The sequence below is a fragment of the Heloderma suspectum genome, chromosome 1, assembly GCF_057233095.1.
Source record: "Heloderma suspectum isolate Gila_16-S chromosome 1, 16-S_ref, whole genome shotgun sequence".
In the NCBI taxonomy this organism is placed as follows: domain Eukaryota; kingdom Metazoa; phylum Chordata; class Lepidosauria; order Squamata; family Helodermatidae; genus Heloderma; species Heloderma suspectum.
In genome coordinates this window covers 326,032,713-326,056,925 of record NC_139458.1, presented here as the reverse complement: position 1 = coordinate 326,056,925, position 24,213 = coordinate 326,032,713, and the positions used below count along the sequence as shown (strand labels likewise).

The 24,213-nt window shown below is 45.3% G+C and overlaps 1 protein-coding gene across 2 annotated transcripts in view; it reads left to right on the top strand.

Annotated features, from left to right (window-relative positions):
- The window catches only part of TRAPPC3L (trafficking protein particle complex subunit 3L), a 28,489-nt gene that overhangs the window by 1,817 nt on the left and 2,459 nt on the right, over nucleotides 1-24,213 (top strand). Inside the window, exons 2-4 of one of the 2 annotated variants that reach the window (XM_084827354.1) lie at nucleotides 1,774-1,821; nucleotides 2,087-2,184; nucleotides 7,501-7,600. In XM_084827354.1, coding sequence (XP_084683480.1) covers nucleotides 1,774-1,821; nucleotides 2,087-2,184; nucleotides 7,501-7,600 — 246 coding nt within the window. The remainder of the gene's footprint in view (nucleotides 1-1,773; nucleotides 1,822-2,086; nucleotides 2,185-7,500; nucleotides 7,601-24,213) is intronic. The other variant, XM_084827355.1, reaches the window with a different exon arrangement.

The following is a 24,213-nucleotide window of genomic DNA, read 5'->3' as shown; positions in this document are numbered from 1 at the left end:
CCCCCTGCCCCCCCCAAAAAAAAAACTTGCCGAAAGAGCTGGTTAGCCACAGTGAGCATAACACACTTTAGACAACATCGTCTAAAGAACATGTAAACAACCATGCATAGGGAATGACAAGCACACCATAAACGCCTCATGTACAAAAGCCCTACTGTACAGTTGAGCAGTTCTTATATGACACCAAGAAGTGAAAATAATTGCTTCCAAACAGTTTCTATAAAACTCCAAGATGTTTCTAAGATTTTTTTTCTTTTTAAAGAAGTTGAGTGTATAGGAAATAGCACTGCTGACTCTAACATTGTAAGAGCGCAATCCTAAGGTCCCTAGTCAGCTCCCGGCTATTGGGTGGTATAGAAATGAAATAAAAAAATAAAAAAATATCCAGCATCTGGAGGGCCATAGGATACTTCAGATTCCTGGATCTGAGCTCAGAGACAGTGCTCTGACCTTGGACCCAGGAATCCGAACTCCTTGCCCTTCCCCCTGCCCCCTCACAGCTGGCATGGAGAGAACCACAGCAGCTGCCTCTCTGAGATTGCAAAGGAAACCTTGGAGAGGACAGAAAAGGGGCATGGCAGTGGGCAGGGAGGGGAGGGGCCTGGGGAAGCAGGGATCCAAGCTATCCCCAGCCTTCCCTAGACTCCTTCCCTCCCCATCCCTGATGCCTTAGCTAGAGTGGCAAAAATACCTGTCTAGCTAAAATGAAGTCCAGAGGGAGCGTGGACGCGAAGATTGCCTCCGTGCTCCTCCCACTCTACATGAGATCCCCATCAGCCTCCATGTTCAGAGGCTGATGGGAGTTCCGATAGGATTGTGCCCTAAGACATTATACAGAAGTATCTAAACCATAAATGTCTAAATGTGTCCTTAGCTTGTTCCACTCACTTCTGTGTAAATGTAAAACATCCCCTGATTATCTCTTACAAACCATATAAAATTTGAGACTAAGGCAGTAGTTTTCAACTGTGTCCCAGTTAATCCTGGATTTTGTCAGACGTTTATCAAGCAGCTAAAAGTGAAGCCCAGTGGGCTTGCCCAGAGTTCCATGTGAATGAGTGCTCTGCATGCTGTAGCATCTTTGGCCAGGCTGTCTCTCAGCAGACAAGTAAACATGGAAAAGGATCCTTCAGGGTAGGAAGCTTGAATACTTTAGAGCTAAAGAGACAGGAGAACTCACTAAGTATTTGTGCTCTCCCACACCCCCATGCGTTTCAATGGCACACGTACAGGAGCCATGTGTGAGTGCTTGGTTGATGATTTTTACAAAGGCTACAATCGTATGCACAATTACTTAGCCTAGGCTGGTTTGCATAGCTGCCATCCACATCCCACTGAAGTCAGTGGCAGAATTCTGGATTGTTTTGTTGCTGATGTGTGTTTGTTTTGTGAGTGTGAGGGGCACTGTAAGGCTGTGGCATGCACACTAGAGAGACCTGCATGGGCGCAGATCTCTCTCTCTCTCTCTCTCTCTCTCTCACACACACACACACACACACACACACTTTCATAGCAGTAGGTCTACCTTCCTGTTTTAAACTTGGTGGAGTTTCAAATGCGGTTATTCTTTCAGTGGAAGAGGAGGCCAGTGTGCTGCTGAAGGATTTTAAAAACTGCTGATTCAGCTTGTGAATCCTTCTGGTTATTAAACTGCTTTTTCATTTCATCACATTTTATTCCTTTTTTAAAAAAGCTTTCTAGCAAAGCAGTGTAAAGAAGTGTGTGACTGTATTCTCATGTCCCTGCCCCCTTTTACTTCTCTTTATGTTGCAGGACTGGCATTTGCCCGCCATTTCATCCTCTGCATCAGCACATCACATGGTATGCAGAATGACTGCTGCATCTGTGCTATATGTTTCTCCTGGGGTACTACGGGGCTGTTTGGGGGATTCATGCTGGGCTTGGCCAAGATGGTTCCAGTTTTTTGACAGTATGGGTAATTATGCAGCCCAGTGTTCATTGCCTTTTCATTACACAAGATTTTTACCCGAGAACTTGGGGATGGGGTGGAGAGTGTTTTTTTAACCTTCTGATTTGGTATGTTCCTAATCCATATCCTTTACACAGAATTTTCTGTAATTGGCAGAGCAGAGAGCTTTTTGTGCTCACCTATGGTGCCTTGGTTGCCCAGCTGTGTAAGGATTACGAAAAGGATGAAGATGTGAACAAATATTTAGACAGCATGTAAGTAGCAAGCATATATCCAAGCAGAGCTGGCGAGCACCCATGATTTGATCCAAAATGCATGAAATTGACTCATTAATCTGAGGAGAAATGGTTTTTTGAGATGGCTCCCCTGTCTTGTTTAATTGATTCATTTTGCTAATGCTTTAGCACATCTACTTGGGAATAAGGCCCATTGAATTCAATGGGCTCTACGTCTGATTTGAGATGCGTAGGATTGCACTGTTCATTTCTTATTCCCTCCTCCCTCGAATATGGGACCCTTGGGTCTGCTTTTGAATAGAACATCTTTGGGTTTTTGCAAGACATTCTTACTTATCCCCCCCCCCCAAAAAAAAATCCCAACCCATTTCGACGTGAAACAGTTCCAAAAATGATTTCAAGACAGCCCTTAAATGGAAATAATGTCCATTTAACTCTCTGATTTTCTCATACTCATATTGGTATGAAAAAGTCAAAATCCAATAGATAAGAATATATATGGTATGTAATTGTGGACATCATGTTTATGCTACAGCCAGACAGTTACTTTGTGTTTGTGAAAGCAGAGAACTGTCCCCTAGCAGAATAGCAGACCGGTTCAGCTGGTCTGTTCCTGGAAGTTCATGGACCCTTTTTGTCAGGGATGTTTATTTTATTTTTCAGTTGTATTCCTTTATGTGCCATTCTTCATCCTGTCAGGATTTCAAGGTGGTTTATATCACAGAACTAGCATATGGACCTAGCTTTGCATGGGCTGGAACAGCCCTTAGTTTGATACAGCTGCCAGAGTTGGACACATTATGTCTGCCCTGGTCCCTAGGCACAGCCCCTGCCATAGTGACCCCTGTAGCCCCTTCCATTGAAGTAGTACATCTTTAAAAAATTTAATTGCCCACCATCTTGTTTCAAGATGGCGGACTAAATTTTCACTCTGCCTAAAACCATTCCAGATAGAGGTACAGCAAATCCTAAAAGTTTAATAACAATCGGAGGTACAGTTTTTGAGTCAATCAAGGACATACGAACACTTTCTTTTATTTATTTAGAGAAGATAACAGCAGATAAAATCCTTAGCCATTTAAAAAGTTGACAATGAATTGAAATGCCTGGGTGAAGAACATTTCCCTGGCACTCAGAAGATTGCAATGTAGGTGCCAGGCAGGCCTCTTTGGAAAGGGCATTCCAAAACCAAGCTGCCAGTGCCAAGAAAGCCCTTGCCTTTGTTGTTGCATAACACACCTCTGATAAAGGAGGCACTTGGAGAAAGGCCTCAGCAGCATATCTTGAAGCACGAGCTGGTTGATACGGGAAGAGACGCTCCTTCTAGTTAGTGTACCCAGGTGTCCTCTTTTACAGAGAACAGTCCTCTATTTGAAAGCATCCTCTATATGAAGGCCTGTCCAGTCCAAAGCTGGTTTAAAGATAAAGAGCTGTATTAACTGTTGTCCATCAACAATTAGCACCTGGGGAGCAGACTGAACAGGCAGGCACACAGGACACCTGGTCACAGTCTTCCACTCAATGGTGAGTGGACTGTATTACTATTTAAATTATAATAATAATTTCTAAATTTGCAGCTGTATGTGTAAATTAGCATATGCAAATTTATGCAAATTAGTGTCCTCTTTTGTCTTCTTTTTTCTGATGCATTAGTGGCCACCCAATTTCTAGTATTTGGGATGTTCCTGAATGATTCTGATGGTGGTGATTCTTTTGAACCTGCTGTTCTAGCGTATAAGCGTGAACTGCAACAAAATGTTGCAGTGTGAAGTGCTACTGTTCCAGTCAGTCAGCCATGCCCTCTTTCATGATACCCCATTCCATTTCCCCTCTTATCCAGTTTTCTGTGCCCCCCCCCACTTCAACAATCTGTCAGTATTCTGTGGCTGCTGAGTGTGTTCAGTTCTCATTGGGATGTCTTTGGAGGGCCCCCCCCCCTTTTGGAGTCTTTTTTTCCCTACAGACTTTTTGTATTTTTGCAAACCTTGTGGTCACCTTGAATTGTTTCTGAAAGACAATAAGAATGTGGAATGCTGGTCGCATGGTCGATTGCCATGTTCTACACCAGCTGAAGCTTTCCAGCAGAGATCAAAGTCAGTCCCACATAATAGTACAAAGTAGCACATAGAGCATCTCTACACTATATTTAAAGCAGCTTGAAAGTGTTTTAATTGTCCCAGCTTCCTCTAAAGAAATCCATGCCTCTAAAGAGCAATAGTGACTGTAGCCTTTCAACAACACCGGTGAGCATTTTTCTAGGAAATCTTCAATCCCTCCATAGAAAGAAATATACTTGCCATGTTACCCAAACTGAAGAACATGTTCTCCCTTGAATCCATAATTGCTTTACTTTTTTATGAACATTAAAATAATGTGAGCATTTCTTTAGTGCTTGGAAGATGTACATATTTGAACATCTGCTGTTCAGATAACTCAGTGCTGCTGCTAATGCTGAAATTTGTTTTAACATTGTCTCAAATGAACAGCTATTGCCCCAACTTGATTCATTGCATAATGTTGCTTTGAAGCTTAGTCTGCAAGAAAGCTTTGCATTATATAAACACCGCAGCTATTATAATCTGTTTTGGCTTTGTGTCATATAGTCTGATCCCGTATTACTTAATGCTTTCCCATTAACAGCAGTTGCTTTTCCAGTCAAGTCCGTTGTGAATAGTGACCACAAAATATTAAGAGGGAGTGAATGTAATTGATTTTTTTTCTGGATCAATTTAAATCCTTTCAGTCTTGCAAATGTGCCACTTTGTTACATCTATTTTCTTTTTATGAAAGTCCCCTATACATTATTGGGAATTCCTTAGCAATCATTCTGCATTTAATATCCAATATCTTGCACACTTTTCAACTTGCACACTTTTCAACAAGTCCCACACACCCGCTTATAAGGAATCTTTAGACATTGGCAGATAGAGCATTTATGGCTAAGAAGGTGATTCCCACCCAAAGAGATCCACGCACAGTCTGTTGAAGAAAATAACACCACAATGGCACATTTATTGAGGTTCACAGAGATTCAAATGCACAAGCTGATTTGGGGGGAATTAACTGTGCAAATGGGTTTGTTAACACTTACACCAGTTGGAGATGCTCCAGCCTTCACCGAGAGTTAGGCCTTCATTGGGAAATTAGCTGTACTCTTGGCGAAGAGGCCTAAAAAGTAGGCTCCAGGCCTAAAAGTAGTTTTTGAGACCATGAGAAGGAGTCTCTCTGTGACTTGAAGCACACAGAGAGAGAGAGAGAGAGAAAGGGAAAAGAGCAGGTGGAAGCTACAATTTGTACCAAGAACCTCCAAGAGCAATATACATTTCCCTGGGCTGAAGCCCTTTTCTACAGTCAAGAACTAGCAACTGTTGCAACTCCTGGTCTCAGGTGAAGAGGAAGCAAAACAGGAAGCATTGACTATGGGAGGCAAGGTACCTAATGATGGCACCTTGCTCTGGCAAGCAAGGAGCCGAGTGATTTCAGTGGGAAAGAGGCTAGTTCTTCTGTGATTTCAGCATGGAGCCTTTCCTCTGGGATGAGAGACTCTGAGTGATTTCAGCAGCAGCATGGCACCTTACCCCTGAGGGGTGAGGCACCTAGTAATTTCAGCAGGATGGTCCCATGCCTCAAGGAAAAAGGAACCTCGCTGTCCCAAACCTGAGGATGTTTATATAGTTCAAAGAAAGGCTGTGATATCACCACTTTAACAAACCGGATAAAGGTCACAAGTAGTAGGAATGGTGATACTTGCTAAGGGACAAAGACTGAGCTGCCCCTTCATCCCTCATAACAAAAGAGGGTGCTTGGGGATGATTGCTGTTCTTACTGGAAACAAAAGACCCACTGGGTCCTTCCTGTTAACAAAAGATGACCTTTCACGCTAATGACTGTCTTCATGACTGGTGTCAAGGCTGGATTGCAACAATGGCAGCACAGTGCAGCTCCTTGACCAGGTAATTTACCAGATATGACTCTTGTATTCAGCACATTCTTGTTATGCACAATTTTTACCCCCACTTTTGCCTTTGAGGGATGCATTTTAGGAAGTTCATTAGAGGATCTAGTCTTACATGATTGCTCTCAACCCCGTTCCTGTGCTTTTCTCCACCTTAATAAAAGCTGGAGATGAAGACGCCTGGCTGTTTGCCTGTGTCTCAAAATGGAGTCAGTACTGTTCACTCAAAACACAGCCATTTCATAACAGTTTTCAACTTATGAACCAGATCCTTTTGCTCTTGTTATAGCAGCCATTTGATCTGCAACAATTAGCAGTGATAACAGCTATGGTTTTCCCAGTAGCAACGTATGGCTGTGAGAGCTCAACTATAAGGAAGGCTGAGTGCCGAAGAATCGATGCTTTCGAACTGTGGTGCTGGAGAAGACTCTTATGAGTCCCCTGGACTGCAAGGAGGTCAAATCAGTCAATCCTAAAGGAAATCAACCCTGAGTGCTCATTGGAAGGACAGATACTGAAGCTGAAGCTCAAATATTTTGGCCACCTAATGCGAAGAGAAAACTCTCTGGAAAAGACCCTGATGCTGGGCAAGATTGAAGGCAAAAGGAGAAGGGGACGGCAGAGGATGAGATGGCTAGATAGCATCACTGATGCAATGAATATGGACTTGAGCATGCTCTGGGAGAGAGCGCAGGACAGGAAGGCCTGACGTGCTATGGTCCATGGGGTCACGGAGAGTTGGACACGACTTAATGACTGAACAACAACAACATTTATTCGCCTTATCATGAAAAGCTTCAGCTGCTCATTCTTGCATATTATCAAGCTGCTTAAGGCCTAAGAACAGGCTAGGCTGGGGGGTTTCGGAGAGGTGTGTGTATCACATTTTTTTGGTCAGTTTGCAGCCCTAATTTCAGCCTATCAAATGCAGCGACAATAATGCAACTAGATACCTGTCAGAAAAGGAAAAGCTAGTAACATTCTGTACCTGTTCAGAATGTGAATTTCTTTTATGAAGAATATGAGAAAGATGTTCAGAATTTCTGTTCTAATTTTCACATATCCATAATTTTCATAACTTGGAGAGTTTTCTAGATAAATAGATGAAATTTGGCGGCTGCACATCAAATGTGGCTTACGGGATTTAAGAAGTGGAATGGAAAGATCAAAGAGAAAAGAAGGATTTTAAAAAATCATTAAATTTTTAAAATTAAAAATGGCCATGATGCTTGGGGATGATGGAATCTGTAGTCCCACACATATGGGGTGTGCCTGGCTGGGATAGGCTGCCCTATATCCTGAAATAAAAAAAACAGAAGAGGGAAGTAAATGGAAAATATGAATGGCTACAGCTGACTTCTGTTCTGTCTTTCTGTCAGGGGATACAGCATTGGCGTAAGGTTGGTTGAAGACTTTTTGGCTCGCTCTGCCGTGAAGAAGTGCCGGAGCTATTCGGAAACTGCAGACATAATTGCACAGGTACAGGAAGATGCTGACACTGCCTGGAGGTGGGAAAGGAAGCTCCGAGTTTATCTGGGGTCCTGCACTTAGTGTAATCATTACACCAGCTACTCTTCAAGCAAAAATGCAGTTTCCAGGCATATACTTGAAGGAAACACATGGCTATTTTCACAAATAACTATACACACCATGTGCATATATGTTGGAGCACTTCCAATCCAGCTCTTTTATAGTTCTGCCAGTAAGTGACAGTGTGGGAAGAAAAGTAAGTGTGGATACAAGATGGAGAATTGGCTAAGGATGGGGGAGAATGAAAGCGTAATTTCCCATCATTCTCAGCCAGCAGGGCCATTGGTTGGCACAGTATGTTTAGCCTGCCCTTACTTTCCAGCTCGAGCAGATGCTGAGTGAGAGCAATCTTCATAGGTGCCACTTCCAAATCATGGCTTACTCTCCCACTGCTGTCTCCCTTTCTCCTGTGGCCTGTGGCTATCCTGCATCCCGCAGTTTCACTGAGCTTGTGAAGACCAGCTACAGAGGAGACATGAATGTGGATGCTGCAGCATTTGAAATGGCATTCTGGGGCTCAAGCCCAAGATGGCTTGGGACCCAGTAGGGCTGGTCCTACCATTATATAGGGGTGTCATGAAAGGGCAGCAAATTCTTGTGTCATCATCATAATAATATTTTTACTCCCAGGGAGAAGATCTTATAGGATTTTCTGCCTCAAGTGACAAAACACCTTGGCCACCCTTGGATATTATGCATCTTGACTTGGGATGGGGGGGCGCTCATGTGCTGTTCCATCTCCTGCAGCAAACTATCTTGTGCTGGCCCAGTGGCTACCTGAATAGCCCCCTTCTATCATGGCAGCCTGCCTTAATTCTTTCTCTTGTGAATCCTGCCACTTTCTGAATTTAGACAGATGGTGACTGGGGAGAGGCCTGCCTTGTCATGGAACTCTGTATATGAAAGGGCTTGATGGTTTGGGACTAGGAGTGTACAGATTTGTTAAGTCCATTCTGTCTGTGTTTTGTGGATTGTCAGGCGTCCTTTCTTCCATCATCTGTTCATAGAGAGAATTAATTTTTTTAACCAGAATTTTGTTCTACTGCTAATTTGCAGTTGCACTAATGTGCACTTGCACTAATGTGCACTTGCACAAATGGACTAATCCACATTAGTTAATCTGCATTAAGGCTAACGTGAATGAATTAGCGCAAAGGCGCAAGCCCTGCTGCACACATGTGAATTAGCACAGTTCCCCACTCCCACCCCCTGCTGGTTGAAAAACCAGTCCACATGTCTGCAGAATCCACATGACTCAGATAAAGCTGGTCGGCTGCGGCATCCACAAGTCGAATTCAGAGAAATCCAAATTCATTTGAATCCATTGTGGATTTCTCCAACATCCCTGCTTAGGACCCAGTAGGGCTGATCCTATCATCCCAGAGAAGTGTTCCTGGTGCCATCCTCAATTAATTTTCACTGCCAGAATATATGGTAAATATTTCTATTGGTATTTTTGTTCTGTTAAATTAAACTGTTGTGGTTGTTACTTGTGTTACACTTTCTTTTATTGTATCTGTTTGGTTCCTTTAGAACCCCTCTTAGTAATTTTATACTGAAGTGTAGCTTATACATTTGTTAAACAAATAAATGTTGGTGACATGAAACTTTAGTACATGTGGGGTGGTCTACCTAGTTCACACATTCACACTACTCAAAATGCTACTGCTATTTAGAAAATATAGAATCATAGGGTTGGGAGGGGCCTACAAGACCATCTAGTCCAACCCGCTGCTCAGCGCAGAAAGCCTGATTTCCAGGTGGTCTCCCATCCAAGTACTAACCAGGGCTGACCCTGCTTAGCTTCTGAGATCATATCCTGTCAGTTTACACAAATATATGGCTTTTACGCACATATATATATATATTCTGGCAACAGGCCAGTTGTCAAAAAACAATAACTGCCATGGATGTTTCTTGGCAACCCCAGAGATTAGGAATATGGGACGTGTTGTACAAGTTTCCTATGTAACATTTAAAGTGTGGCATGGCTGTGCCACGTAAGGAGATTTTTCAGGGAGAATGAGGGGACGGAGTTTGGATTTCATTGCTTGGGTTGTTTTCTTTGTATTTTTGCATGACTAAATTTCCATACAATTTCAGAAAGCAAAAGATCCAGTCCACAAGTCTGCGTGACTATGAAAAAGCCAGTCCACTGAGGATTGGATTCATAGAAATCCAAACTGATTTGAATCAGTTGCAGATTTCTCTGACATCCCTAAGTGCTCCTATGAAGACATTGGCAACCATTCTCCATCCCACCATTCTCCATCCCTTCATTCTCCCTGAAAAATCTCCTTATGTGGCAGAGCTTGCTACTTGTGGATGCAAGCAAATGAGCTCTGTGCCATTGTTACTAATACATGTATCTATTTTGGGCAGCCAGCCCCAGTCTGGTGAAGGGACCATAACTCAGTGGTAGCGCACATGTTTTGCATGCAGAAGGTGCAGGTTCAATCCCTGGAATCTCCAAGCAGAGCTAGAAAAGAATCCTGCCTGAAACTCTGGACATCCTCTGCCAGTCAGTGTCGGCGATACTGAGCTAGATGGACCCAGGGTCTGACTCAGTATAAGGCAGTTTCCTATGTTCCTATATGGTGCCCTCCAGATGTGTTGACCTACAATTCCCATCATCCCATGTTGGCTGGCTGGGGATACTGGGAGTTGTAGTCTGACACATTTGGAGGTTGGAGGAGGCTTGTTTAGGGAAAAAGCCCAGGCTCCAGATTACCTGGGATCCTCTTTGCACCAACACCTGGGAGGCTGGATGAGGAGGAAGAGGCTGCTTTACATCTCGGGCTGCATGGCTGTCCAGTAGACAGGCTGTCTACTGGGATGTCTGGGATGTGGCATAGGGTCTCTGTGAGCAGGGAACTTTGAAGAAGCCAGTCAGCAATGGCTTCCCCTGAGAGGGGGATCAGAGAGAGGAAGTTCCTTCATTCCCTGGTCCTCTCTCAGGGAATAAAGGACAGGCATCTGCATAGGTCCACTCTCAGGGAATAAAAGTGATTTTGGACTTCCCTGACTCACCCTCCCCAAAATGATTGTATTTCCATGAGCTGTTGGTTAACCACTGGTTGATAGGGCTGGGGAGGAATTTTACCTGGGATGTACAACTGGCAACTGCCTCCCGCAACCCCAGGTTTTTGCCTTCCTCACTGCAATACATTGGCAAGATATTACAATGTCTTGCTTGTTTGTAGTTGTCTTGTTCCACTGTCACAACTGGTAAGATGGGATGTGGTAGGCATTGGGCTGGATCCAGTTTTTGGGACATGCTGGGGGTGGGCACTCCGTACCCCAATAAAAGGGGTGTCCCCATGTGGCGAACCAAAGGGGGGGGACAAGGCTACTGCCCACTTGGGGCTCTATGCTGCTCCCACTCGGGTGCAAAAAAAGAGGGTCATACGAATGGTCCACCCCATAGCGGGACCCCACTCTCCTGACTCCCACTAGGTTACCCAGCACATGGGCTGGAGAACAATTGGCAATCAGGTGAGCTGACTGATTACCTAGTCCGTGCCCTTTGCCATGCTAAGCTCCTTGAGCTGCAGCCAATAAAGTTGTGGCTGTATTTAGCCCATATAATTTGACTCAGTGTGGTTATTTTGCCTCCCTCACCGTCCACCACACAATAAGCGCTGTTGGAGCAAGTTGCTCCCTTATGCCGGTATGGAAATTCCTGTGCCCAGTCCTGCAGGCCACTGCCTACGCACTCTAGTCGGAGAACTGAGCTACAAGAGGACATTTCCTTTCTTGGCTTGGATCCCAAAATGCAAGTGTGCAGCTGTGGGTGGTACACACACTTCTCTGCTTCTGCCTGCCTATCAGTCAGATGGTCAGTGACAGCAGCTTTGACTGCGCCAACTACCTATTTAGACTGGAAGGAAAGGTCTAGATTCACTCCTGCAATCCTCTACCTTTTCCTTCGGCTGATTGACACTGGCTGGGTTTGGACAATCAGCAGGGAAAAGAAGCTACCGTGGCTGCTTTTCCCCACCCTGCACGTGCCACTCACATGCTCACCATTTCCCTAAGTACCCATGCCACAGTGTGGGTTGCTGTGTTGTCCGAACCCAGCAAGGTGCGTGGCAGGGGTGACTTCCAAACCACCCCACAACCCACAGCTTGTTCTAGGGTTTGTGAGGTGGTTTGGATGCCAACCCTGCCACACACCTCACTGGATTTGGATGACACGGCAACCCACGCTGTGGCACGGGTAATTTGGGAAATGGCAGATGTGCGAGTGGCATGCAGGGTGGCAGGGAAAAGAAGCCACGGTGGCTTCTTTTCCTCCACTGATCATCTGAACGTGGCCATTGTCAGAGCAGACAGTAATTTTTCTTATGGGAGCTAAATGTTTGTCCAGTAGCCAGAGCCAGATGTGCAGCCATGGGAGCTGGATGCATGAGAATGGGAATTATTTATACAGCCCCTGTGTGCACACACCATTCCTGATCCAGCAGGTGAACCACGTGCGGTGTAAAGTTAGAGGGTCAGGAGATCCAGATTCTAGTCCCTACATGGCCATGACGCTCACTGGGTGACTTTCGGCCAGTCACTGTCTAACCTACTTCACAGGGTTCTTGTGAGGATAAATAGAAAGGAGGAGGAGGACCGGGTAAGCCGCCTTGGGTTCCTCGCAAGAGAAAAAAAGCTGGAATATACATGTCATAATATTAAAAAACCTCTTTGTATGTGGATATTCCATGCTAGGACAAGAAAAACACCTTTTGCTAGTTTCCGTTTTTTTGTATATGATCCTTTTGGCAGTGGCAGGTAAGCAATACTACCAGATCCCACTTCTGCCACCTCTCCACCTACATCCAGCATGAGTGCAAATTCAATCTTCCTTCCTACTCCTCCTTCCCTCGTCTGTCACATGATCATCCTCTGCTGTACTGCATGACAGATACACCAGACCTCTTTCTCTCTCTCTCATTTTCTGTTACACCTAAACAAAAGCCATAAAACTTTAAAGACTCTTAACCTGCTATACAAGGCATGTTAATGCCTCATGAAGGTGCGGGTAACATATGCTATTGTCAACTTGAACGTCTTGTTTTGATACTACTTTCTGATATAATTTCCCCAGCTGGTGTGAATATGCTGGCCAGATGTGTCATGCATGCTTCAAAGTTATAATGCACAAAAGAAAATGTCAGATGAACCCCTTATAAGATTGCTCCAAGCAGAGAGAAGGCAACCTTTAATGAAATCTGATGAGATTATGAAAAAAAGGAACCAAAGGAAGGCACATATGTTTTTTAAACAAATATATCTACCCAAAAGGGCCCCCACAGCAATTTATTTATTTGTTTATTATTTACTATAAAGTCCCATACCCAAAAGTCTCTGGGCAGTTCACAAACCTAAAACCACAAAAATAAAAACATGATAAAACATAACATAAAAAGCTTGAAAAGTTTAGAAAAGCATACAACTTTAAAAATAAAACAATCACATTAAGAGCAGAGCAAGCTATCTTTAAAATATCCAGAGAGCAGAATAAGACTTTAAAATCCATCATTTATTTAAGAACATAAGAAGAGCCATGCTGGATCAGACCAAGGGTCCATCTATTCCAGCATTCTGTTTACATGGTGGCCAACCAGCTGTCGACCAGGAACACAAGCAGGACACAAGTGCAACAGCACCCTCCCATCCATGTTCCCCAGCAACCGGTGTACATAGGCTAACTGCCTCTGGTACTGGAGGTAGCACATAGCCATCAGGACTAGTAGCCATCGATAGATTTCTCAAGGAATTTCTCTAACCCCCTTTTAAAGCCATCCAAATTGGTGGCCATAACTACATCTTGTAGCAAATTCCATAGTTCAGCTATGCACTGTATGAAGAAGTACTTCCTTTTACCTGTCCTGAATCTCCCACCAATCAGCTTCATGATTGGTGGGAGATTCCCACCAATCAAGGCCCACGTTCTAGTATTATGAGGGAGAAAAATGTCTCCCTATCCACATTCTCCACACCATGTATAATTTTGTACACCTCTATCGTGTCTCCCCTTACCCTCCTTTTTTCCAAGCTAGACAATTCCAGCTGTTGTAATCTTCTCTCACAGGGGAGATGCTCCAGCCCCTCAGTCATTTTAGTTGCCTTTTTCTGCACTTTTTCCAGCTCTACAATATCTATTTTTAGGTGTGGTGACTAGAACTGTACTTAGTATTCTAAGTGTGGTTGCAGCATAAATGTGTATAAAGGCAGTGTGATATTGGCAGTTTTATTCTCAGTTCCTTTTCTAATTATGCCTAACAAGCAGTTTGCCTTTTTTACAGCGGATGCACACTAGGGATGTACGAAACACTTACCAGGGTTTCGTCCAGGGACATCCCAAGTGCTCCGTCCCTCCCCTCAAAATCCTCCCTGGCTGGCTCCGCTCCGCAGCAACTCCGTGGAGCAACTGGCCGGGGCCACCTGCAGCTGGACATCCGGCTGCTGCTGGGCTGCGCAAGGATGCAAATTGCGGCCACTGTAGCTGCCGCCATTTGCATCCCTGTCTTTTGCCATGATTTACGTAGCCTATTACAGCAAAAGGCAGGAACGCAAATGGCAGCCGCTACGCCATTTGTGCCCCTGTCTTTTGCCGTGATAGGCTACGTATATATTTACATAGCCTATCATGGCAAAAGACAGGGACACAAATGGTGTAGTGGCCGCCATTTGCGTTCCTGCCTATTGCTGTGATAGACTATGTATATATTTACCTAGCCTATCATTAGGGATGTACGAAAGGGACTTACCTTGTCCCTCAGCTTTTTTCACGGTGGGGGGGAGGCGCTTCGCTTCTCCCCCTGAAGTTCATGCGAGCGGGGGGTGTCTTCCCGCCTCGCCCGGCTGAAATTCAGGCTGGGGGGGAGGCTTCCTGCCTCGCCCCCGGCCGAAATTCAGGCCGGGGAGAAGCGCCCTGTCTCCCCGGCCGCGAACTTCAACAGAAAAGTTAAAAAAAAAAAAAACGCCCCCGTGATAGGCTACGTGACGATTAACGTAGCCTATCACGGCTAGATTTGCAAAGTCAGCCGTGATAGGCTACGTTAATTGTCACGTAGCCTATCACGGGTGACTTTAAAAAAAAAGCGCGTACGCAAATGGCGGCCCCCATAGGGAGCCACCATTCGCGTTCCTTATTTGGTCGCTGTAGTCTACGTAAAGATTTACGTAGACTACGGCGAAAATAAGGGCAACGCAAATAGCGTTGCCCTTATTTTCGCCGTAGTCTAAGTAATCTTTACGTAGACTACAGCGACCAAATAAGGAACACGAATGGTGGCTCCCTATGGGGGCCGCCATTAGCCGTACGTGCTTTTATTTTTTTTTTTTAAGTCACCCGTGATAGGCTACGTGACGATTTACGTAGCCTATCATGGCTGACTTTGCAAATCTAGCCGTGATAGGCTACATTAATCGTCACGTAGCCTATCACGGGGGCGTTTTTTTTTTTAAACTTTTCTTGGAATGGCGGCGGCAGCAGCCGGTTGAAAGACTGGCTGCCGACCTCGCCCCTGTCGAAGCCCTGCCGAACCACCGCTGCGACCCGCCACCGGGAGTGACATTCGGGAAAGGTAAGTCCCATCCCGGGGGGGGAGGCGGGGGGGAGAATTTCTCCCCGAAACTACTTCGGGGGGCCGAATACGTTGGCACTCAGCCCCCCGAAGTTTCGGCGAGAAATTCTCTGACACCCCTACCTATCATGGCCATTCGGGGAAGGCGAATGGCGGCTGCAGACGCAGCAGCCATTCGCAGAGCACTGGTTGGCCGCAAACAGGTAGGCTCTGTTCCGGGCCCATTTCGGGGGGTGGCGGGGGGGGTTGCTTCATTCTGCCATGGATTCCAGGGGGCTGAATGCACTGGAATTTGGCCTCCCTGGAATCCGTGGCGGAATTCTCCAACATCCATCTTGCACACTGGTTTTCTATCACAACCCCAAGATCTCTTTCTTGGTCGGTCACTGCTAGATCAGATCCCACCAGGTTATACTTGAAGTGGGGATTTTTGCCCCAACATGCATCACTTTACACTTGTTTACATTGAACTGCATTTGCCATTTGGATGCCCTTTCTCCCAGTTTGGAGAGATCCTCTTGGAGCTCTTCACAATCCCTTTTTGTTTTAACCACCGCAAATAGTTTGGGGTCATCAGCAAATTTGGCTACTTCACTGCTCACTCCTGATTCCAGATAATTTATGAACAAGTTGAAAAGCATTGGTCCTGATGGCTGATATAGATCCTGTGGGACCCCACTATTTACTTCCCTCCACTGGGACAATTTACAATTTATTCCTACTGTTTTCTGTTCTTTAACCAGTTACTGATCCATAAGACGACCTCTCCTCTTACTCCTTGACTGCTAAGTTTGCTCAGGAGTCTTTGGTGAGGGACTTTGTCAAAAGCCTTTTGGAAATCCAAGTAAACAATATCTACTGGATCACCCCTGTCTATATGTTTATTGACACTCTCAGAGAACTCTAAAAGGTTAGTGAGATAGGACTTATCTATATGAAAGCCATGTTGATTCTTTTTCAGCAGGACTTGTCCTTCTATATGCTTACTAATTTCATCTTTAATAATGGTTTCAACCAATTTACCCGGAACAGGTATTAAGCTAACCAGCCTGTAATTTCCTGGATCCCCCCTGGATCCCTTTTTAAAAATTGGTGTTACATTGGCCATCTTCCAGTCCTCTCGTACAGAGGCTGATCTTAGGGACATGTTGCATATTTTGGTTAGAAGATTAGGAATTTCATATTTGAGTTTTTTAAGAACTCCAGGATGAATACTATCTGGGCCCGGTGATTTATTTACTTTCAATTTGTCAATAAGGTTGAGAACTTCATCTTTTGTCACCACTATTTGACTTGGTTATGAACTTGAGCACACTCTGGGAGAGAGCGGAGGACAGGAAGGCCTGGCGTGCTATGGTCCATGGGGTCACGAAGAGTCGGATATGACTTAACAACTGAACAAATTTGACTTGGTTTCTCAGACTCCCTTCCTGAAAACATCAGTTCAGGCACAGGTACCTATCCTGTATCTTCAGCAGTGAAGACCAATGACAAGAATTTGTTCAGCTTCTCTGCAATCTCCTTGTCCTCCTTTAGTACTCCTTTAACTTCATTGTCATCTAACGGTCCAGCTGCCTCCCTAGCTGGTTTCCTGCTTCTGATATTTTTAAGGAATCCTTTCTTGTTGGCCTTGATACTGTTAGCAATATGCTCATCAAAATGCTTTTTTGCGTCTCTTATTGTCTACTTGCATTGCCTTTGTGCCTGCTTATGCTCCCTTTTGTTTTCCTCACTTGGGCAAGACTTCCATTTTCCGAAAAAAGCCTTCTTTTGTCTCAGCTTCCTTGACGTTGCTTGTTAACCATGCCGGTGACCTCTTGGACTTGGTGCTACTTTTCCTAACCTGTGGTATACATTTTAGCTGAGCTTCCATCATGTTTTGAGTAACCTTCAAATAATTTGAAGGAATTTAACCCTCTTGACTCCCCCTTTCATCTTCCTTGTCACCAGTTCCCTCATTTTAGCAAAGTTTCCTCTTTTGAAGTCAAATGTGATTGTGTTGGTCTTTCTGGGCAATTTTCCACTTAAATATATGTTCAATCTGATAGCACTGTGGTCACTGTTTCCAATTGGTTCACCCAAATTTACATCTTGTACTAGATCCTGGGCGACACCATTTAGGATTAAATCCAGGGTCACCTCCCCTCTCGTCGGTTCCATGACCAACGTTCTAGGGCATAGTCATTTAGGGCATCAAGAAATTTAACCCCTTTGTCATGAGTGGAACATGCATTTATCCAGTCAATATGGGGGTAATTGAAGTCACCCATTATTACAACACTTCCTCATTTGGAGGTCTCCCTGATTTTGCTTTCCATCTCAAGGTCTCCCTGAGCATTCTGGTCTGGGGAATGATAGCATGTTCCCAGCACTAAATTATTTATTTATTCATTCATTCATAAATATAAAACCCATGAAAAGCCAGTCTAAATAAAACAGACTTTATGGCCCACCAAAAGCTCAGCCAAAAGGAGGCAGTTCCATAATTGGGGAGCTGTCCCATGTGCTCAGCAACATAAGCTTGGTGGTGGGACATATAACAGGGCCTCTGAAGATCATAACTTATAGGCAAGTTCATATGGGAGGAGGCAGTCTTTCAGATATCCTGGCTGCAAACAGTTTAGGCTTTTATAGTTAAAGACCAGCATCTTATTTATATAAATAAATAAATAAATAAATAAATAAATAAATAAATAAATAAATAAATATCTTGACTGGAAACAAATCGGGAGTCAGTGGTATAAGACTGGTGTTATATAGTCTACAAAGTGCACACCAGCAGCAACTAATCTGGCTGCCACAGTTTGCACTAGCTGCAGTTTACAAATACTCTTCAAGGGCAGTCCTATATAAGGCACATTGCAGTAATCTTTGCTTAAGGATTCTTTGCTTAAGTACACATTTCTGTAAATGGCATTGCAGTTCAGGTGCAGTCAGGATTTATTTGCTTTTGTTAGTTCTCTTGCTTGTCCTTTTTAAACAGCAAATGTAACTATTTGCCAGGATTGATAGCAAAATGCACAGAGCCAAGACATGCATATGTTACATATTTGTGTTTATTTGAAATGATTTATAACTTTTCTGTTTTTAAAATTTGAATTTTTAAAATGGTGGGAAATTGACAAGTACTTCTATAGTGACATGTTATCCATATGTACTTAGATTTAAGGCTTTTGTTTCTGTTTTGGTCCAAGAGGGGATGGGGGTAGATGCTGGTGTCAGCTGTGGTGGGTCCTCCAGGGCCCCGATCATGTTGGACTACAATTCCTATCAACCCTTTACCATTGACCATGTGGCTGGGGCTGATGGGATTTGTAGTCCAACAACATCTGGGGACCCAAGGTTGGGAAAGGCTGCAAGCTGTTAGGAGCTCAAGCGAACAAATTCGCTCACCAACCCTTTTCTTTCTTTTCTTCGTTCTCAGCATTCTGTAGGTCTTGGAAACTACTGAACAGTCTTGGGCAAGCCATTGATGGGTTTCTACAATTACCTTTTTCCTTTAAATTCATAAACCAATGTACTTCTACATCTCTGGGGAGTCCCCCGAGTGTGTAGAAATTTTGGAGTGGCCCCATTATGTTGATAAACATTCAACCACCCATGTTACATATTCGAAGGATAGGGATGAGGATGATACAGATCTATTTCAATAAAAACCTGACCCCTTGCTGGCTTCTGTAATTTAGTCCAGTTGGATAAATTGAAGAAGTTGACAGGTCTTATCCATGACTTAGTAGCCTTTCACCCATTCATGCATGCATGCATGCATGCATGCATGCATTCATTCATTCATCATTCATTCATTCATCCAGTAGTACCCTACTGTAGATTGGAAGGCAAGTGTAGGACCATGGCATGCTTAGCCTTTTCCACATTAGTACGGTTATCAAAATGAGGTGAATGCTATCTGCTTGCACAAACATAGACATACTTGCACACAAAATTCATCTATCAGGTATCACAGAATGAGATAACAGATAATGAGATAACAGAGTCAGACTTGCAAAGAACCTCAGATTAGAATAGAGGAATAAGTATGGGGTGATGTTGTTAATGATGACCTGGGACACCAAGACCAGGGACACAAGATATCACAGCCCAACTTGAAAAGAGTAAAAGTCTGGACTTGGGACTCTGGCATAAGCAAATAAACCCTGCTGAATGTAATTCAGGCATATCTACTCTTCAGACTTAAATTTCACTCTCCCAATGAAGAGTGGGAATGGTAGTACTATGTTGGGGGCTTTCTAAACCTCTGACCAGTCTGCAAGTCCCAGGACCTTTTGGGAGAAGCCATTTCAGTAACTGGTATAAAACTGATAAAAATTTGCAGTGTCTCAAGCGGATGGAAAAGTGTAATGTTAACTACATGAATGCAAATGAGAAATCAGTAGCGGTGGAGACATACCCATAACAATGCAGCAGGTCAAATTTTACATTTGCTAAATTCATAAATTCATAAATATTCACATATTTACATCAGTGGTCTTCACTGTTTTTCAAGTGGGAGATGCCACTTTGAATATATATATTCAGTATGAGAGCCACATTACAAGAGGGTAACAGATCCGCTCGCCAGTCCTGCAGGGTGAGCTCTGCTAGGCTGAACAGTTCCATCCCCAGCATGGTGGCAACCACAGAAGGAAACAGAAAGCTCCGTTTGCAGTCAACATTTTCTAAATGTTCTTGGGGTTCATCACACGGAGCTTTTATCCTGCTATTGAGATGGCTCGCTCTTGAAAGTTTGCGGGCTCTTTACATGATGCATGTTAACGTCCAAGGCGCCTCCCGCAATTTTCCCCAGCCTATCTTGTGTTTTCCCCAAACGCAAAAAAAAATTATTTTTCCCAGCCCATGGAACAGGAGCGCCATAACCTCCCCGTGAAATTCTCCAATAGTGGAAGAAACCTCTGTGTCTGCCTGCTGTGGGGGTTTGTTTTCAGTTGCTGGGGGTGCAGTCAGGATGACGAAGGCATTCAGGATGGGAGCGCGGTTGCATGGAAGTAGACACGAGCAGATTTGACAGGCGTGAGGGCAAGAATCACCTGCCGATTGTGACTCCTGCCTCTGCATTTCTCAGTTGGAGGGAGAAGAGGGTAAAATGCCTCCCTGCAACAAAGGGAGACACATCTGATCCCCCACCACACCAAGCTCAGAAGCAGAGTTCTCTGTTTCAGAGCACTCTGTTAAGTTCAGTAGGGCTTACTCCCAAGTAAGTGTGCCGAGGGTTGCAGACTTACAGGGTGCTCTTATGTCTACTCAGAAGTAAATCCCATTGAGTGCAATGTGGCTTACTACTACATAAGTGTGCCAAGGGTTGCAAACTTACAGCACAATCTTACATTTTATGTCTACTCAGAAGTCAGAGGTTTCCTGGGGGCTGCGAGAAAACAGTACAGCAGAAGTTAAGCTATGAAAATGAGACTCCCCGCCCCCTTTGCACACATGCCAAGGAGGGAGGCAGGCACTCCCTCAGTTCAGACCACATGGCTGCCATGTAAAGAAGCCCTTCCTAACCCCGCAAAGAAACCGAAAGCAGGAAGCTCCAGAAAGGATGTGTTTTTTGGTGGGTTTCTTGCATAATGTAGAGTCACCCCTTATCGCTATAGAATATTAAAGAAACTTAGACAATAGCAAACAGAAACTATGAAATAGGGCTACAGCTTTGCCTGGAATGGATGCAAACACAGTCAAAGTAAAGTGATCACATTACTTTTTTTGGAGCTTCCCCCACCCCCCAATCCAGTAAGAAACCACCCCAGATTGTGCCTGGCTTGCTCATTCTTGACCTGAGTCCTTGTTGTCCTTGGTTGGTTGGTTGGTTGATTTTTAAAAATAAAGGACTGTGGATCCATGTTTTCCCTGTGTCAGCATAAAAAAGCATTGCATCTGTGATTTTCATGGTTCAATCTGTGGAAGCAGATGTAGGGATGGCGGAGAATTCCGCCACGGATTCCAGTGAGAACCCGTGGCGGAATGGCCTCCTGCCCCCCGACCCCTCGCGGAATTCCCCCTAGAACAGCACTTACCAGGGGCGGATTCGGCAGCGGCGGCAGTGGATTCGGCGGCGGCAGCAGCAGCTGATCTCCTGGCCAGCCGCAGCAGGGCTGCTGCCACCGCCATTGCCGTCCTTGCACCGTGATAGGCTACGTAAGAATTTACGTAGCCTATCACAGCTAATGTAAAAACAAACAAACCATGCAGCGTACGCAAATGGCGTACGTGGCCGATTTTTCGCCGACTTACCTTATGTAAATATTTACGTAAGATAAAACGGTGGGGAAAAAAGGGGAACGCAAATAGCATTTTGGACACTATTTGTGTTCCTTTATTTTTTGCTGTTCTAGCCTACATAAATATTTACGTAGGCCAGAACGGCGAAAAATAAAGGAACACAAATAGCGTCCACTACACTATTTGCGTTCCCCTTTTTTTTCGCCGTTTTATCTTACGTAAATATTCATGTAAGATAAGTTGCCGAAAAATAGGCCACGCAAATGGCGGCCGCCATAGCCGCCGCCATTTACGTCCGCTGCGTGGTTTGTTTGTTTTTTACGTTAGTCGTGATAGGCTACGTAAATCCTTATGTAGCCTATCACGGCTGTCTAGCTGGACGCAAATGGCGGCCACTACGGCGGCTGCCATTTGCGTCCGCACCAGGCTATCCGCAGCTGGAAATCCAGCTGCAGACGGCCCTGGCCGGCTGCTCTGCGGCCTGGCCGCGGAGCAGAGCCGGCCATCGAGGATTCCGGGGGAGAGGACCGGATCACCTCCCCCCCTGTCAAGGATTCCGCAAGGAGGGACGGAGCAAAGGTAAGTGAGTTTCGTACATCCCTAAAGATGTGCTCAGTAATTGGATGGTGGTTTGGGGGATTTTTCCTGGCAAAATGCAGAGGATCCATGAGGATCCATGTTTTAGAGTTGTGGTGGCACCAATGAGTATTGGATCTGTGAATTTCATGGTTCAGTCCATGGAGGCAGAAGTGCTCTGTGATTTGATAGTGGATTGGAGGATTTTGCCTGTAAAAATCATGAGGATCCATGCCTCAGATCCATGTTTTTGAGCTGTGGCAGAGCCAAAGAGTGGCGGAACCATGATTTTCCTTGTTCGGGCCATATAGGCAGATGTGCTCTGTGATATGATAGTTTGCGGGATTTTCTGTGAAAAATCATGAAGATCCAATCCATGCCTTGGATCCATGTTTTTACACCATGGAGGCGGTGTAAGCCACAGATCCACAATTTTGCACTGTGGTGGCACCAGCAAGTGGCATATCCATGATTTTCGTGGTTCAGTCCATAGGGGCAGATGTGTTGCTGGTTTGAGGAGTTTTCCATGTAAAAATCATGAGGATTTGTGCCTCGGATCCATGTTTTTATGCTCTGGAGATGCCCACTAGTGGTGGATCCGTGATTTTTCTGGTTAGTCCATGGAGGGAGATGAGCTGTGTGATTTGATTGTGGCTTAGGAGTGTTGTGTTCCCTTTAAAAAGCAGATGAACTCATGAGGATCTATGCCTCGGATCCATGTTTTTGTGCCATGGCAGCACCTACAACTGCCAGGTCTATGATTTTTATGGTTCAATCAGCGGAGGCAGATGTGCTCTGTGATTGGATTGTGGTTTGGAGGATTTCCCCTTTAAAAATCATTTGAAATCATGAGGATCCCTTTTTGATTTCATGGATATGGCTTTTACATTCTTCCAAGGACCGCTGCTGCTCTTCCTCCTGCGCTCTCTGTCTCTGGGGATCTCTACACCTCAAGTTTACTGTGCATTCACGGTTGCTCACTCACTGAATTGTGTGAGTCCATTACATGACGTCGTCGTTGTCCAGTCATTATTCCACTATTTCCTCCCTCCTATCCCAAGTTTTCCTCAAACGGAAAAAAAATGGGTATTTTTCCAGATATGCGCAAACAGAGCACCATGTCCTCCCCGCGTATTTCTCCCGTAGTGTGCATGAAGCACTGAGTACTGTTGTTGGGGGCGTGGTCATGATGTCAAAGGCGGTGACGAAGGTCTGATGGGAGTTCAGCCTTCCCGCGCCTGAGCCATTTTGGCTCCTCGCTATGTTCAGCCTGCTTGTCCAAAACAGAGCGGCAGAGCAGCACGGACTGGCCAAAAGTATGGAAGAGGGAGGCGGGGCCTGGGGAGATCAGTGGGGGGGCGGTGGCCACATGTCAGTCCCCACCCACCAGTAATGTGCAAGGGGAGGGAAAGGGGCAGGCACCCAGGAGCAAGTATTGTTGAACCTGGAGCGTGTGCAATGCCTCTTCAAGGAAACATAACGCTATGGGCCATCTGCAGAGAAGGAAGCGCCGCGTGTAAAGGGAATCAGTTGTGATCCTGCATTTAAAACGGAAGCGGAAAGCCCCGTTTTAAATGCAGGAATTTAGGCTGGTGTAGAAATCCCCTTTTTCTCCCTCTCTCTCTCCTCCCCCACTTCTTCTCTCTGCAAACAAAATCAGCTGCCGCTCTCCGGTGAAGTTTCTGATCCCCCCCCCCCCGGCTGGCTTCTCCCTGCCTGGGCAGCTTCCTCGTTGACCCAGTAGGTCGCCCAGGGCGCCCTACGGGAAATCAGCCAATTTTTAAGTGAAAAATCTGGACACGGCCGGTCAGCACGCAAGCGCGCTTTGCTCGCTGAAATCAGCCGCGCCGGCAAACAGACGGGCGACTCGTGAGAAAGCGCGGCAGTGGCCAGGGCAGCAGCGCGCCGCGCTGGAAAGCCCAGCAAGGGAGAGAGGAGGAAGGGGCGCAGCGCACGCCGTGGAAGCGGGGCCGGGGGTCTGGGGGCGCCCTGCCCGCTCTCTGAACAGATCTGTGCCTGAGCCAACAATCAGCTGCAGCGCCCACAAGGAGGGCGACTTTTAGCGGGGTCACGATAGGTGGCGGAATAGGCGGGGCGGTATAACCTTCCCTTCCCCCCTTCCCAGCTGTGATCCTGACAACATCCCCACCCCACACGCTGCAGTTAGTAGAG